At 43.7% G+C, this 12,720-nt stretch overlaps 1 protein-coding gene across 1 annotated transcript in view; it reads right to left on the reverse strand.

The window, feature by feature from the left end:
* Window positions 1–12,720, reverse strand: part of LOC117362600 (proton channel OTOP1-like) — a 51,415-nt gene that overhangs the window by 25,011 nt on the left and 13,684 nt on the right. The window contains exon 4 of the mRNA XM_033949215.1: window positions 1,555–1,613. Within this exon, the coding sequence (XP_033805106.1) occupies window positions 1,555–1,613 (59 nt within the window). The remainder of the gene's footprint in view (window positions 1–1,554; window positions 1,614–12,720) is intronic.

The raw sequence follows: 12,720 nt of genomic DNA on the forward strand, positions 1-12,720 counted from the left end.
TCCCCATCCCCCCCTTAAAAAGACCCCGCCACTACAGACCCAATTATAATCCCATGAATCTACACCTAGAGACTGCCAGTTCCATTTGGAATTTGGAGCTGAATGGGGATTGTTTTCTGCCCTGAAACACATAGACCACCAGGGATTCTAAGAGGCAAGCTTGAAAGGGATAGCTACATGAGAGTGGGGCTCTTCAAAAGGATCTTTTAAGGGGGATTATTTTCAGAGTGAGTGTCTGAGAAGGGTGCCTTGGGATCAGGGTCTCTAAAGCAGGGCTGCCTAAGTCCGGTCCTTGAGATCTACTGGCAGGCCAGGTTTTCTGGATATCCACAATGAATATGCATGAGAGAGATTTGCCTGCACTGCCTTCTTGGTATGCAAATCTCTCTCATGCATGTTCATTGTGGATATCCAGAAAACCTGGCCTGCCAGTAGATCTCGAGGACTGAACTTGGGCAGCCCTGCTCTAAAGGGATGTCTTCAGGGGAAGCAGGAAGTAGGAAGCACTCAGTCTGTGAGAGGTTCCTTTCAAGATGCACCCAGGAGCATCAGGCCGCAGGTTAATGGCCTGATGTTCTAGGCAGGGAAAACAACTCTAGGTTTGAGCTGGAATTCATTTTCCTGGAATAATATAGCTTGCAGTATTTATCACAAATTGCTTTATTTAATTTATATAATAATAAGGCATTTTGCATGCATTTGCATTATTTGTATTTCTTTATTATTTTTACAACAATGACTTAAACTGAAATGCATTTTGTTAATTTAGGGGTCCTTTTATCAAGGCGAGCTAACCGATTTAGCGCGTGCTAATCGATTTAGAGCAGGGGTGAGCAACTCAAGGGCCGGAATCCAGTCGGGTTTTCAGGATTTCCCCAATGAATATGCATGAGATCTATTTGCATGCACTGCTTTGATGCATGTTCATTGGGGAAATCCTGAAAACCTGACTGGATTCCGGCCCTCGAGGACCGGAGTTGCCCACCCCTGATTTAGAGCATGCTAAAGATTGGCGCGCGCTAAATACTAATATATCCATTATATTCAATGGGCACCTTAGCATGTGCTAATCGCTTAGCGCCTTAGTAAAAGGACCCCTTAATGCAAGATACTATTATTTAACATACAGTAAGAAGCAACTATCCTGTTCAATTGCTCTAATGCACCTTATAACTGTCCCTCTTAGTGCTAAACTATGGCCCCCCTTGTTAGGGTTTTTTATCGCTGGCCCCTGCGGTGTAAAGCTCCAATGCCTAATAGGAATTCTATGAGCGTCAGAGTTTTTACCGCTGTGGCCAGCAATAAAAAAAACCTCTAACGTGGCATGATATAAGGGGGCCTATTATAGGTGCTTTTCCAGTGATGTGGATGGAGCTCATCAATTCATGATACATAGGTCACCAAATGCTCTTTGAATGATAATGATTTTGAATCTCTGTTACCATGAGCTGTATATGAACTCTATTTATGGACTCTATTTTATATTCTTGCATTAAAAAGTTAAAAAATATAAAGGAATTTTTAATTATAAGGACAAATATGGTACTAATTTACCTTTCAAGTGTTTTGAAAGACTGAATAACATCCTTTGCATGATTCCACAGAAAATATGCCTATACAAGAAAAAAAACATATTTTTAGACTGGGTTGCTTTCAACAAAAAAATTTGTAAACCACAATTAAAAACATGAAACATTAATGAAAAATCCTGGTAAACAAATAAGGAAGAGAAAAAAATAAGAAAGACACATAGCAAAAGCCCTCTTATCTATGACTGCTGTATCAGACAGTATCAGATGCCACGTATATAAATGATTAAAATTTGCTACTTAGAAATGGATACATTTTGTCCAAATAAGTGTAATGGGAGAGAACGGGACAATAGATGCTATGGACATGCAGATTGGCTAGGTCATATGGTCTCTGCCTTCAATTGTTTATGTTTCTATGTTGTCTAGGAGTCCCCTTTAGGCAAGATCCAGGTTTTGGCCAGGTACTAGTGACCTGGAATTGCCACTATGAAAACAGGCTACTGGGCTTAATGGACCTTTGGTCTGACCCAGTAAGGCTATTTTTATGTTCTTATGTGAGACAAGTATAGGACAATTAAGCCATTGTAACATCACTGATGAAGTTGGCTCTGAGGCACTGTGGAATGAGGCATTATGACATCATAATCTCAGTTCTGGAATGTTGCTCTCATTGGGGTTCCGGAATCTTGTTATTCTTTGAGATGCTGGAATGTTGCTGCTCCTTGGGTTTTGGCCAGATACTAGTGACCTGGATTGGCCACCATGAAACCAGGCTACTGGGCTTGATGGACCTTTGGTCTGACCCAGTAAGGCTATTCTTATGTTCTTATGTTATCAATGTCCGCCTGGTGCCTCCATTGAGAAAAAAGGCTTTTAGTTGGGACTTCCTTCCTTCGCCTCCCCTCCTCAAACAAGTGTGACTATGAACAAGGCTTGTTGACACCCAATTTTATTAACTCATTCAATTACAAGTTCATCAAAAGTACCAATCGTGCATTTAAGCAGAGATGCCTTCCCAATGGTCTGGCATCTCAGTCTTCTTCCCTTCCCTCCCCCCATACCCTGGCATCTCCTACCTCTCATCTCTTTCCATCTCTCCCTCTCCCTCCATGCTCTGGTATCTGCTTTTCTTCCTTTCCCTTCCTTCTCAGTTTCCTTCCCTTCCCTCCCCCTATGCACTAACATCTCTCTCCTTTTCTTCCCTTCCAACTCCAACTCTCCCTCCCCCTCCATACTCTGGCAACTCTTCTCCTTCCTTCCTTTCTTTCCCTTCCCAATGGTATGGCATCTGTCTCCTTCCCTTCCATCCCCCCATGCCCTAGCATCTCTCTCCTCTCATCCCCCTCTATGCTATGGCATTTCCTCTCTTTCCTTTACCTCCCTCCCTTCCCCATGGTCTGGCATCACTCTCTCCTCTCCCTTCCATTCCTTCTCCCTTCCCTCCTCCAATCGGATGGCTTTCTTTCTTACCACTCCCTCCCTCCAATTGGGTGCACAGTACAGTAATTCTGCTCGAATTAAAGAAACATTTTTCAATTTGATTTGATTTGGCCTATTGATTCAATTTTTTGATTCAGTTCGTTTTTCCTACCCAATTGGACGTTTTTTCAAATGTCCTGATGGGTTTATTTTGTAGCCTCTTCACCCACCCTACCCTACTTTGCCCTCTCCAACCCCATACCAGCATTGTGGTGTAAACAAAATAAAAAATACTTTTCCTCTCTCTGTTAGGTACTAGCTCATGCTTGCTGTCTAACCCCAATTCTGGCAGGCTACACATTTCAAATCACATTTTAAAAGACACTTTTCCAAGAAAGTAATAGATTAATGGAGACAACTTCAGAAGAGCTGGGAGCAACTGTGTCCCCTCTTCCTCAGGGTCCCCCTGCATTCAGGTACCAGTTGGACAGAATATATACCATTAATTTCCAGTCATATGTCCATACAGGAAACAAGTGAAAGACTAGTGATATCAAAGTGTGTACAAGGGAGGAAAACTGACAGCAAACACCTTTCATCCCCTAACTCCTCCTTTCCCTGTGCTCAGTTTTAGGCAGGGTCTTGTGTTATGGTCAGTGGCAACGTTGGCAATCTTAATGCCACCACAGTAAGCCAGTATATCTGATGTATTGTTTCATATCAGTCCAGTTTTTATTTGTTTTCTTTGCATATAGTGAATCTCTGCACTGTAGTTGGCAGCCTCTTATTTTTGATCTTCATTATTTACAATTTCACAATACATAACCTCGGATCTGACTTTCACTTTTTTGGGGAGTACTTGACATACATAATGTGCCTTTCATAAACCCCTTAACAGAAAACAAAATGCTGCCATAGCCACCTTAGTGAGTGATCTCCATCTGGTACTTGTCACTATCTAAACAATGAAATACAATCACTCTCTAAGAAAACTTGAACGTCAAATAGATTCTGCTAAATGGAATCTAAACACTTCCCTTTAAAATGAGGTGGGGCAATCACATAGATACTGGGAAACATTCTTGCAATGAACTGCTTGTCACAAAACAAGTTATGCATGCAAGGAATTCACAATGAGATCAAAGTAGTCATGTCTTTAAGCTTAGCACAAATTTTAACCTATGTTTTATCATCCAATTTTGTGTGCTAACTTTACTCCCAATTTAATAAGGATTGTATTGACCAAAATATGCAGGCTATAGTTGCAGATATGGAGGAACTGAGGGAGACAGAAAGGTACATAAAGGAGACCTACAGAGATGTTGTAGAGAAGTCCCAACTCCAGTCTACCAGTCCCTGTACCACCTTGGAGGTCTTCATAAAGGAGAGCATCAGCCTGGTGAAGTAGGAAGCAATCCTGTAATCAGGACCTGCCCTTCAGGGGATGCAATATCCTCTCGCACTGAGGATGTCTCTCCAGGGGCTTCTGTCCAGGAGGGAAGGGTTAGGATGGCAGTTGTAATGGAAGATTTGATCATTAGGCATATAGATAGCTGGGTAGCTGGTGGACATGAAGATCTCTTATTCATTTGACTGCCTAGTGTGAAGGTGGCAGACCTCCTTTTAGACAATGCTGGGGAAGAGATTGCAGTCTTGGTACATGTGGGTGACCTCCAAGCTAACCAGAAATGGGATGGTGAGAGAGTTGGCTATTGTGAAAATAAATTTTGTAATACTGCTTGGCCGAAATGTCCATCCCATCTGGAATAGGATTCCAGACAGTAATGAGAAGTGAAGGTATAAACCGAGGACCATGTAGCAACTTTGCATATTTCATCTATAGGAGTAGAATGTAGAAAAGCTACTGAAGCTGCCATAGCTTGAACCTTGTGGGCTGTGACTCGACCCTCCAGTTGCAGCTCAGCCTGAGCATAACAAAACGAGATACAAGCAGCCAACCAGTTGGAAATTGTCCTCTTGGAAACAGGATGCCCCCAAGTTGTTTGGATCAAAGGAGACAAAAAGTTGTGGAGAAGATCTATGCAATTTAGTCCATTGCAAATAGTATGCCAATGCTTGCTTGCAGGAACTTGTCAAGCTTAGTCTTGAAACCCTGGAGGGTGTTTTCCCCTACAACACTGTAATGTGCTGGGAAAGCGGATCGAGAGCCTGCGACCACTGAGAAACCAATGACTACTAAGGGATCCGTAGGAGAAGTCTGGCAAAAGGAGTCATGTGAACTGTAGAGGCCATGTGACCTAGAAGAGCCATCATGTGCCTCACTGAGAATGAAGAAAGGAGAGACACTTGATGGCACAGTTGTATAAAAGCATTTTGACGTTGCTGAGGAAGGAATGCCCTGAGTTGAACAGCATCTAGGAGAGATCCAATAAACTGAAGAGTCTGAGAAAGCTGCAATTGAGATTTGGGGAAGTTGATTTTGAATCCCAAATGTTGCAGCAACAATATAGTCTATTGTGTCACTACAGTAACACCGTGAGATGAAGGATTTTTGATGAGCCAATCGTCCAGATAGGGAAACACTTGGAGACCATGATTTTGCAAGGCTGCTGCCACCACCACCAGGCACTTTGTGAAAACTCTGGGAGATGATGTAAGACCGAAAGGCAGAAACTTGTATTTATAATGTTGATTTCCCACCCGAAATCTGAGAAACTTGCAAGAGGCTGGATAAAAGGGAATGTGAATGTAAGCCTCCTTGAGATCTAGAGAGCATAACCAATCGTTTTTATCCAATAAGGGGTACAGTCACATTAGAGAGAGCATCCAAAATTTTTCTCTGACAAGAAATTTGTTGAAAGCTCTGAGGTCCAATATCGGGCGAACACCTCCCGTCTTCTCGGGATGATGAAATGCTGGGAGTAAAACCCCGTATTCTGCTGGTCCAACTGAACCTCCTTAATGGCATTGAGAAGGAGCAGAGATTCGACTTCCTGGAGAAAAAGAGAGGATTGAAGAGGGTTGGAAGGAAACTCTCTTGGAGGATGATCTGGAGGAATGTTGAGGAAATGAAGAGAATAGCCTTCTTGAATGATATTGAGAACCCAGAAATCAGAGGTGATAAGCTACCAACAACGATGATAATGATGAAGACCTCCAATGGGAAGAGGAAGAGACAAAGTTAAAGTGATTGAAGATATGCTTTCTATGAAATGGTCAAAAAGGCAGATTTGACTTGGGAGTAGTAGGTTTTTGAGGACGTTGCTGACACTGTTTTTTCTACTGTGGCCTGGAAAAAGGAGTAGATGGCTTGAAAGATTTAGAGGTGTGGGATTTAGGCTTAGGTCTGAGTAATGAATTGAAAGACTTTTCATGTTCAAGAAAGTTTTTTATTTGCATTCTCAATGGTGTCTCCAAAAGGTTCATCAGCTAACCAATCCTGGATGTTAGCAATCATATCCGCTATTCTGAGCCATGCAAGCCTTCTCATGGCTACAGAGATTGCAGAAATTCAAGAAGATAGCTCAAAGGCATCGTATGATGATTGTACCATAAACTGCCTGAGCTGTGTGAGAGTATTAAAGATGTGCTGGAACTCTGACTTCCAATGGGATGGAAGATACTTATAATAGTTTGGCATTTGTTTAACCCAATATTTGAGATAACAGGTAAAATAAAAATTGCAGTTAATGACTTTATTAGCCAGCATGGAATTCTGGTAGAGACGTCTACCAAATCTGTCCATCGACTGACCTTCTCACCCTGGAGGAACAGTAGCATAAACTTTAGAAGAGGCAGATTTTTTGAGAGTGGATTAGAACATAAGAACATAAGAAATTGCCTCCGCTGGGTCAGACCAGGGGTCCATCATGCCCAGCAGTCTGCTCCCGCGGAGGCCCATCAGGTCCATGACCTATAAGTGATCCTTTGACTAAAACCTTTCAATCCTCATTATTCTTCCATCTATACCCTTTATGAGCCTATCTCTACCTCTATCTGGTGTGAGAGTTGAGGTTTATCAAAACCAGGAATGGGAATAATTTTGTACTGAGCTTTCGAGGAGCAGCCAGAACTGAGAATATGGATTCCCAATTTTTTCAGAGAGTTTCCTTTAAAATGCAATGTAATGGGAGTTTGAGAAGGTCATTTGGAGGGTATTTGTAGTCCATAGTTTCAATAAACTCCTCTGAATACTTGGAATCTGCTTCCAATTTTACAGCCAGGTCTTTACTCATCTGCATGATAAAGCGAGTAAATGAGACCAGCTCAAAAGGAGAAGCTTCCCTATGAGAAGTGGAGTGAGGAGAATGCTCTGCCTGAGAATCATAAACTTCTATAGAAGATGGAGATGCCTCATGAGTAGACTCAAGATGAAGGTCTGAATCCGTGGGTATTGAAGGAGAATGGTACTGGCGCTTGGCCTGGTACTGATCTGATGAAAAAAGCGAGACATACTTATGTTAGTTTGAGCGCTTAGGAGAAATATGCCTGGACTTAGAAGAATACTTGCCAGATTTAGTGGACTGGAGCCATGGAGATGAAAGTTTGGAATGACTGTAACAATGCCCAGAAGAATGACACTTCTAGTGCAGATGTCTTGGAGAAGGAGATCGGTGCCTTGAAGAGCGATTCTTTGGAGAAAGAGACTGGTGCCTGGAAGAACGATGTCTGGAAGCATGGCTCAATGATGATGATCAGTGCCAAGAATGAGGCGGTACCGATGAGGCAGTGGTGGTACCTGCATTCTGCATGGGGTGACACTCAGGCTGGGCAGGTACCGGAGGAGCTGACATGGGGGTGACCAGTTGAAACATGTCCCCAAACTCTAATTGAAAGAAAGCATTGAGATTCTCTTTAAAGGCCTGCACCAACACTTGTGGCTTTAACGCCGGTATCAATGGTGCCATGGCTCACTCCGGAAAGGATGACATGGATGATGATGCACCCCTCAAAGTTGAAGCGAGCCTCATTAAGGGTCTCTGCTTGGCCGGTACAACTAGACTCGATACCTTAGAGGCTTGAGACACCGTCTGGGAAGCTGGCACCTTCTTAGCTGGCTTACCTGACGGAACTACAGCCTGCAACACCAACATGGATGCAGGTACCACAGACAATGGTGATGCTTTCAACGTCTTTGGTTTAGATGGTGTCGAAGATACCTGTGATATATATATGGTACCAAATAGAAGTCTTTGCTGCAAAAGGCAGCTTTTTATAGAACGCTTCTGAAGCATTGAACAGTGCATACAAGACTCCACGCGATGGTCTGGGCCAAGGCACTGGATACACCACTTATGTGGATCAGTTAAGGAAATAGTGTGCTGGTACCTGCCGCACTTTTTTAAGTCAGTTAATGGGCGGGACATGGGAGGGAAAACCACCTCAGCTAAATCAAAAAGCGAGGGCTCAGGTAGAGGCAAAGGCCCTACTGTCAAAACAGGCTGCGGAAAAAATAATGAAAAAAATAAACTCTTTTTTTTTTTTTTTTTTTTTTTAAACGTTTTAGTAACAAAAGCAAAAAAAAAAATCAGTTAAATTTGCGAGCGGGAAGGCAAAATAAAATGGAGACCATTTCACAAACAACTTTGTAGCTCTATGGAAAACTGAGAATTGAGGAGCACGCACCTACATCAAAAGGGAAGGCACTCGCGCATGATCATGAACTTTCTTAAATTCTTAAAGTGCAAAAGTGCTTTAGCAGCTGTCCGTACCGGGGCTCCGTGGATGACATCACCCACACGTGAGAATATACTGCCTGCTTGTCCGGGGATAAATATTGTTATCTTTTTCATTTACTAAATCAAAAATTTGATGTAAATAGAGCACTTAAATGTCAAAGACCCATCCATCTTTAATGCATCATGGTGTATGTTTGAACAATCTCACTCAAAAGAAAATTTTCTGGAAACTGGAAGCGGCCTAATAAAGGGCTTGGTGACGCAAAGAAAATCGGATGGGTGTCACTAAAAAGTAATTATATTAAGGGCTCCTTTTACAAAGGTGCGCTAGGGCCTTAACGCACGCAATAGCGCGCATTAAATTCCTGAGCGCACGAGTCACTACCGCCTCCTTTTTAGAAGTTGGTAGATTATCAGCTACCGCACGCTATAGCGTGGGGTAATTTTGTGCGTGCACTAAGAACCTTAGCACACCTTCGTAAAAGGAGCCTTAAGTAACTAGACATTATGTTATTCATTGCTGAAAAATATATTATAGTTATTCATTACATTTGCATGAAAGTAATCATTACAGTTTCTCATTACTTTTTAAAGTAGCCTAGTGGTTAGGGCTGCAGCCTCAGCGCTGCTCCTTGTGACCCTGGGCAAGTCACTTAACACTCCATTGCCCCAGGTACAGCTAGTCAGATTGTGAGCCCACCAAGACAGATATGGAAAAATACCTATGTACCTGAATGTAAGCAACATGGGCTATAAGTGGTCTATAAATACTAAAAATAAACAAATACAGTGGAACCTCGGTTTGCAAGTAACCCGGTTTGCGAGTGTTTTGCAAGACGAGCAAAACACTCAGCAAACTTTTGACTTACAAACCGAGCACTGCCCCGATAAACGAGCACTTACAGACCAGGAAGCGCCGCTTCGGGGGATTCTTCTTCTGTCTTCCGGCCAGCCTTCCACGTCGGGTGCCTTCTGCAGGTTGGAGGACCTCTGTCTGGGCCTGTGTGGCCGGGTGCTGTCCCGCCTGCACGTTGCGTGTGACGTGCACAGCATCAATCATCAGCGTTATGCGTGTCGTGTGCGGCATGTGGGTGGGGTGGCAATCGGCTGTGTGAGCTCGGGTGGGGGCTCTCCAGCATGTGAGGGGCATCCGACGTGGAGGGCTGGCTCACGGATGGAGGAGGCATCCCTCTAAAGGCACTACGGGGTTCTCCGGCGGCTGGCTTACACGCATCCCCCCCTCCCCCCTCCCCCCCGAAGCGGTACTGTCAGGTTCTTCTTCCGATGACGGACGGAGGAGGCAGACGGAGGAGATGGCACCGCAGCACCTGACCCCGACAGGTTCTGGAACCAATCGTTGCTGTTGCCACTATTGTTTATGGGGAACTTGGCTTTGATAAACGAGCATTTTAGATTACGAGCATGCTCCTGGAACGGATTATGCTCATATTCCAAGGTACCACTGTAATAATATATTACTTGGGGTCAGATGCATAGAACTCGAGCATCCCAGTGGAAAATACTAGGTTGGGAGCAACTTTCATTTTCAAAGCAATGATCAGCACAAACAGCATGAAAATTATTAGAATTCATCAAAGGGCACTTGAGGGCAAATTTTATAAATGGCGTCCCGATTGTAGGCAGCGGTAGGTGTCCTTCCGCTGTCTAACCAGCCAATTGGGACGCACTTTAAAAAAAAAAATAAACACCCCGAAGCAAGCAGCCTACATTGTAGATGTTTTCGCGAGTCTAGGGAGATGCAAGGACTGCCTAAACTCACCCAAGGCTAGTCACGGGCGTGGTTTCGCCCCAAAGTGGCCTTAGGCGAGCTTAGGAAACCCTAAGTGTCTCCCTAGGGCCGCAAATGGTGCCTGAAATGTAGGCCAGCTGTTGATCTTCGGGAGGGGGGAGGTGTTCCAGCAGGAGGGACTGGGCATCCCTCCTGCTATTGATTTTCGGGGGGAGGGGTTTCTGGCAGGAGAGACTGGGCATCCCTCCTGCCGGTGATCTTCAGAGGGGGACGCCGGTTAGAGAACTGGGTTGGTTAGGTGGGGTTAGACGTCTGTCCATCAGGACAGATACGATTCTATATAGGACACTCATGTGCGATTCTCAAACTCATTATATTCCTATGGGTATATTTAGTGGTTAGAGTGCACTAACATGATTGTACATGCTAACATGCTTAGCGCCCTTTGATGAATTTCCCTCTATATACACACTGTTTGTGCTAAGTATTGAGGTAAAAGGGGGGGGGGAACCATGCATGGTGCCTGGCACAAGAGCTGAGTGGTAGGTGTAGCTCTTGTGAGCAAGCCAAACAGAACTGCATTCACCGGAGCTCTTAATTGAAGCAAGCAGCAGTTAGGGGGGAAAACACAGCTATTCAGTTACTGCCATAGCAAAAATGGTTTGCCTGAATTTAAGAAGTCTTATTTTTTTTCCGGTGCAATTCTGGATGCAGCTGTTGTGCATGTTTTATAATAATAATAATAATTTTATTCTTATATACCGCCATACCGAAAAAGTTCTAGGTGGTTCACAACAAGGTGAGCTAATACATGGGATACAGATAAAATACAAATTAGAATAATGGACTTAAAAACAGATAAAGACAGAAAGCATTTACAATATAATGCAGAAAAGAAAACAACAGTTTAAAATTGGGGAAGCATTGTTGACAGTTTAAAAAGAACTGTTAAATGCCAGCCAGACAGGCGATAAAATACCGGCATGGCAGGGAAAGAAGTAATACATAGAACAGATAAAATACATCAAGTTGAATATAAGGAACTTGTTTGAAAAAAATGAAGCAGAATGCATTAAGATACCAGCCTATCAAAGAGTTGGGCAGGTGCAGGTGTGCCCCCGCACCTATGACCAGGATGCAGCTGTTAGGCGCAGGACACACATGCATACAAAACATGCACAAACAACTCCTAAATTCAAGCAAAATGCTCCTGTCAAAGCTACTGACAGCTGCAGAGCTGCCAGAAAAATTTACACAGTAAAAGGTGGGTGTTCCATTCTGTGCATAACACAGAGTGCTCATTTTAATACTAATGAGCTCCAAGTAATGCATTTGCATAGGATTCTTGGTGGCTGCTACTTCAATTGAAAAAGCCCCCGAGAACCCTTTTGTGCATCTGAGGCTGAGCTAACTTGCAAGTAAGATCGGCCACAACCAGTCTTATTTCGACGGTAACCTTTTGAGCATTGGGGCCTTAGTAATATATTACTGCCTAACACTGATACCTGGAGGGGCATAATCAAAACATACGTCTAAGTCTGATTTGGACATATGGTACTAGACGTCCAAAGTCGGGGGAAAATTATCTATTTTGGCATCCAGGCCATTGGGTCACCCAGACCACCTGGATGTTTATCTTTATACAGTGTTCTCCTGCGAATTTGTGGTTTGCGCATCACGGACTCACTAATTCACAGTATGCTCCAACCGCCTCTTCCTGTACTAAAGTCAGGCTACACCAATCAGGAGCTGCGTGTCAAAGCAGCTCCTGATTGGTGTAGCCTGACTTTAGTAACAGGAAGAGGCGGTTGGAGCATACAGCGAATGATTTTCTGCACCCGCCGGTGCTCCAGCTGCTCTCTCCTGCCTCTCCTGCCTTTTGACAGGCGCAAAACCGCTTTGCAGTTTTTCAAAATTTGCGGGTGTTCCTGGAACGGAACCTCCGCAAATTTCATGGGAGTACTGTACCATATTTTCGACCAAAATTTTGTCTAAGTCTCAAACGCCGAGAACAAGACCATTTGGACATGAGAGGGGGGAAGGGCCAATCTTGTAATGGACTGCCCACTCAGACATGGCATTAGAGCAGTGGGGCACCTTAGAGGACACTGCTGTGAACTTCACATAAAGGGTGCCACATAAACATCTCACCTGAACTCCCTTATAGATTATGGTGAACTCCCCAAAACACCCCCAAAATCCACCATACCTATTTCTTTACAACCTCAATAGCCCTTATGACTGCAGGTGGCATCTATATGGCAGTAGAGTAGAGTTTGGTGCGTTCACATTTTCCACCATAAATGTAGTGGTTAGAGTGGCTTATGGGACTTGCTACTGCTCTCTATGGTTCACTAGCCCACCTTCCAGGCTATTTAAG

This window comes from Geotrypetes seraphini, chromosome 1 (genome assembly GCF_902459505.1).
Source record: "Geotrypetes seraphini chromosome 1, aGeoSer1.1, whole genome shotgun sequence".
Taxonomy (NCBI): Eukaryota; Metazoa; Chordata; class Amphibia; order Gymnophiona; family Dermophiidae; genus Geotrypetes; species Geotrypetes seraphini.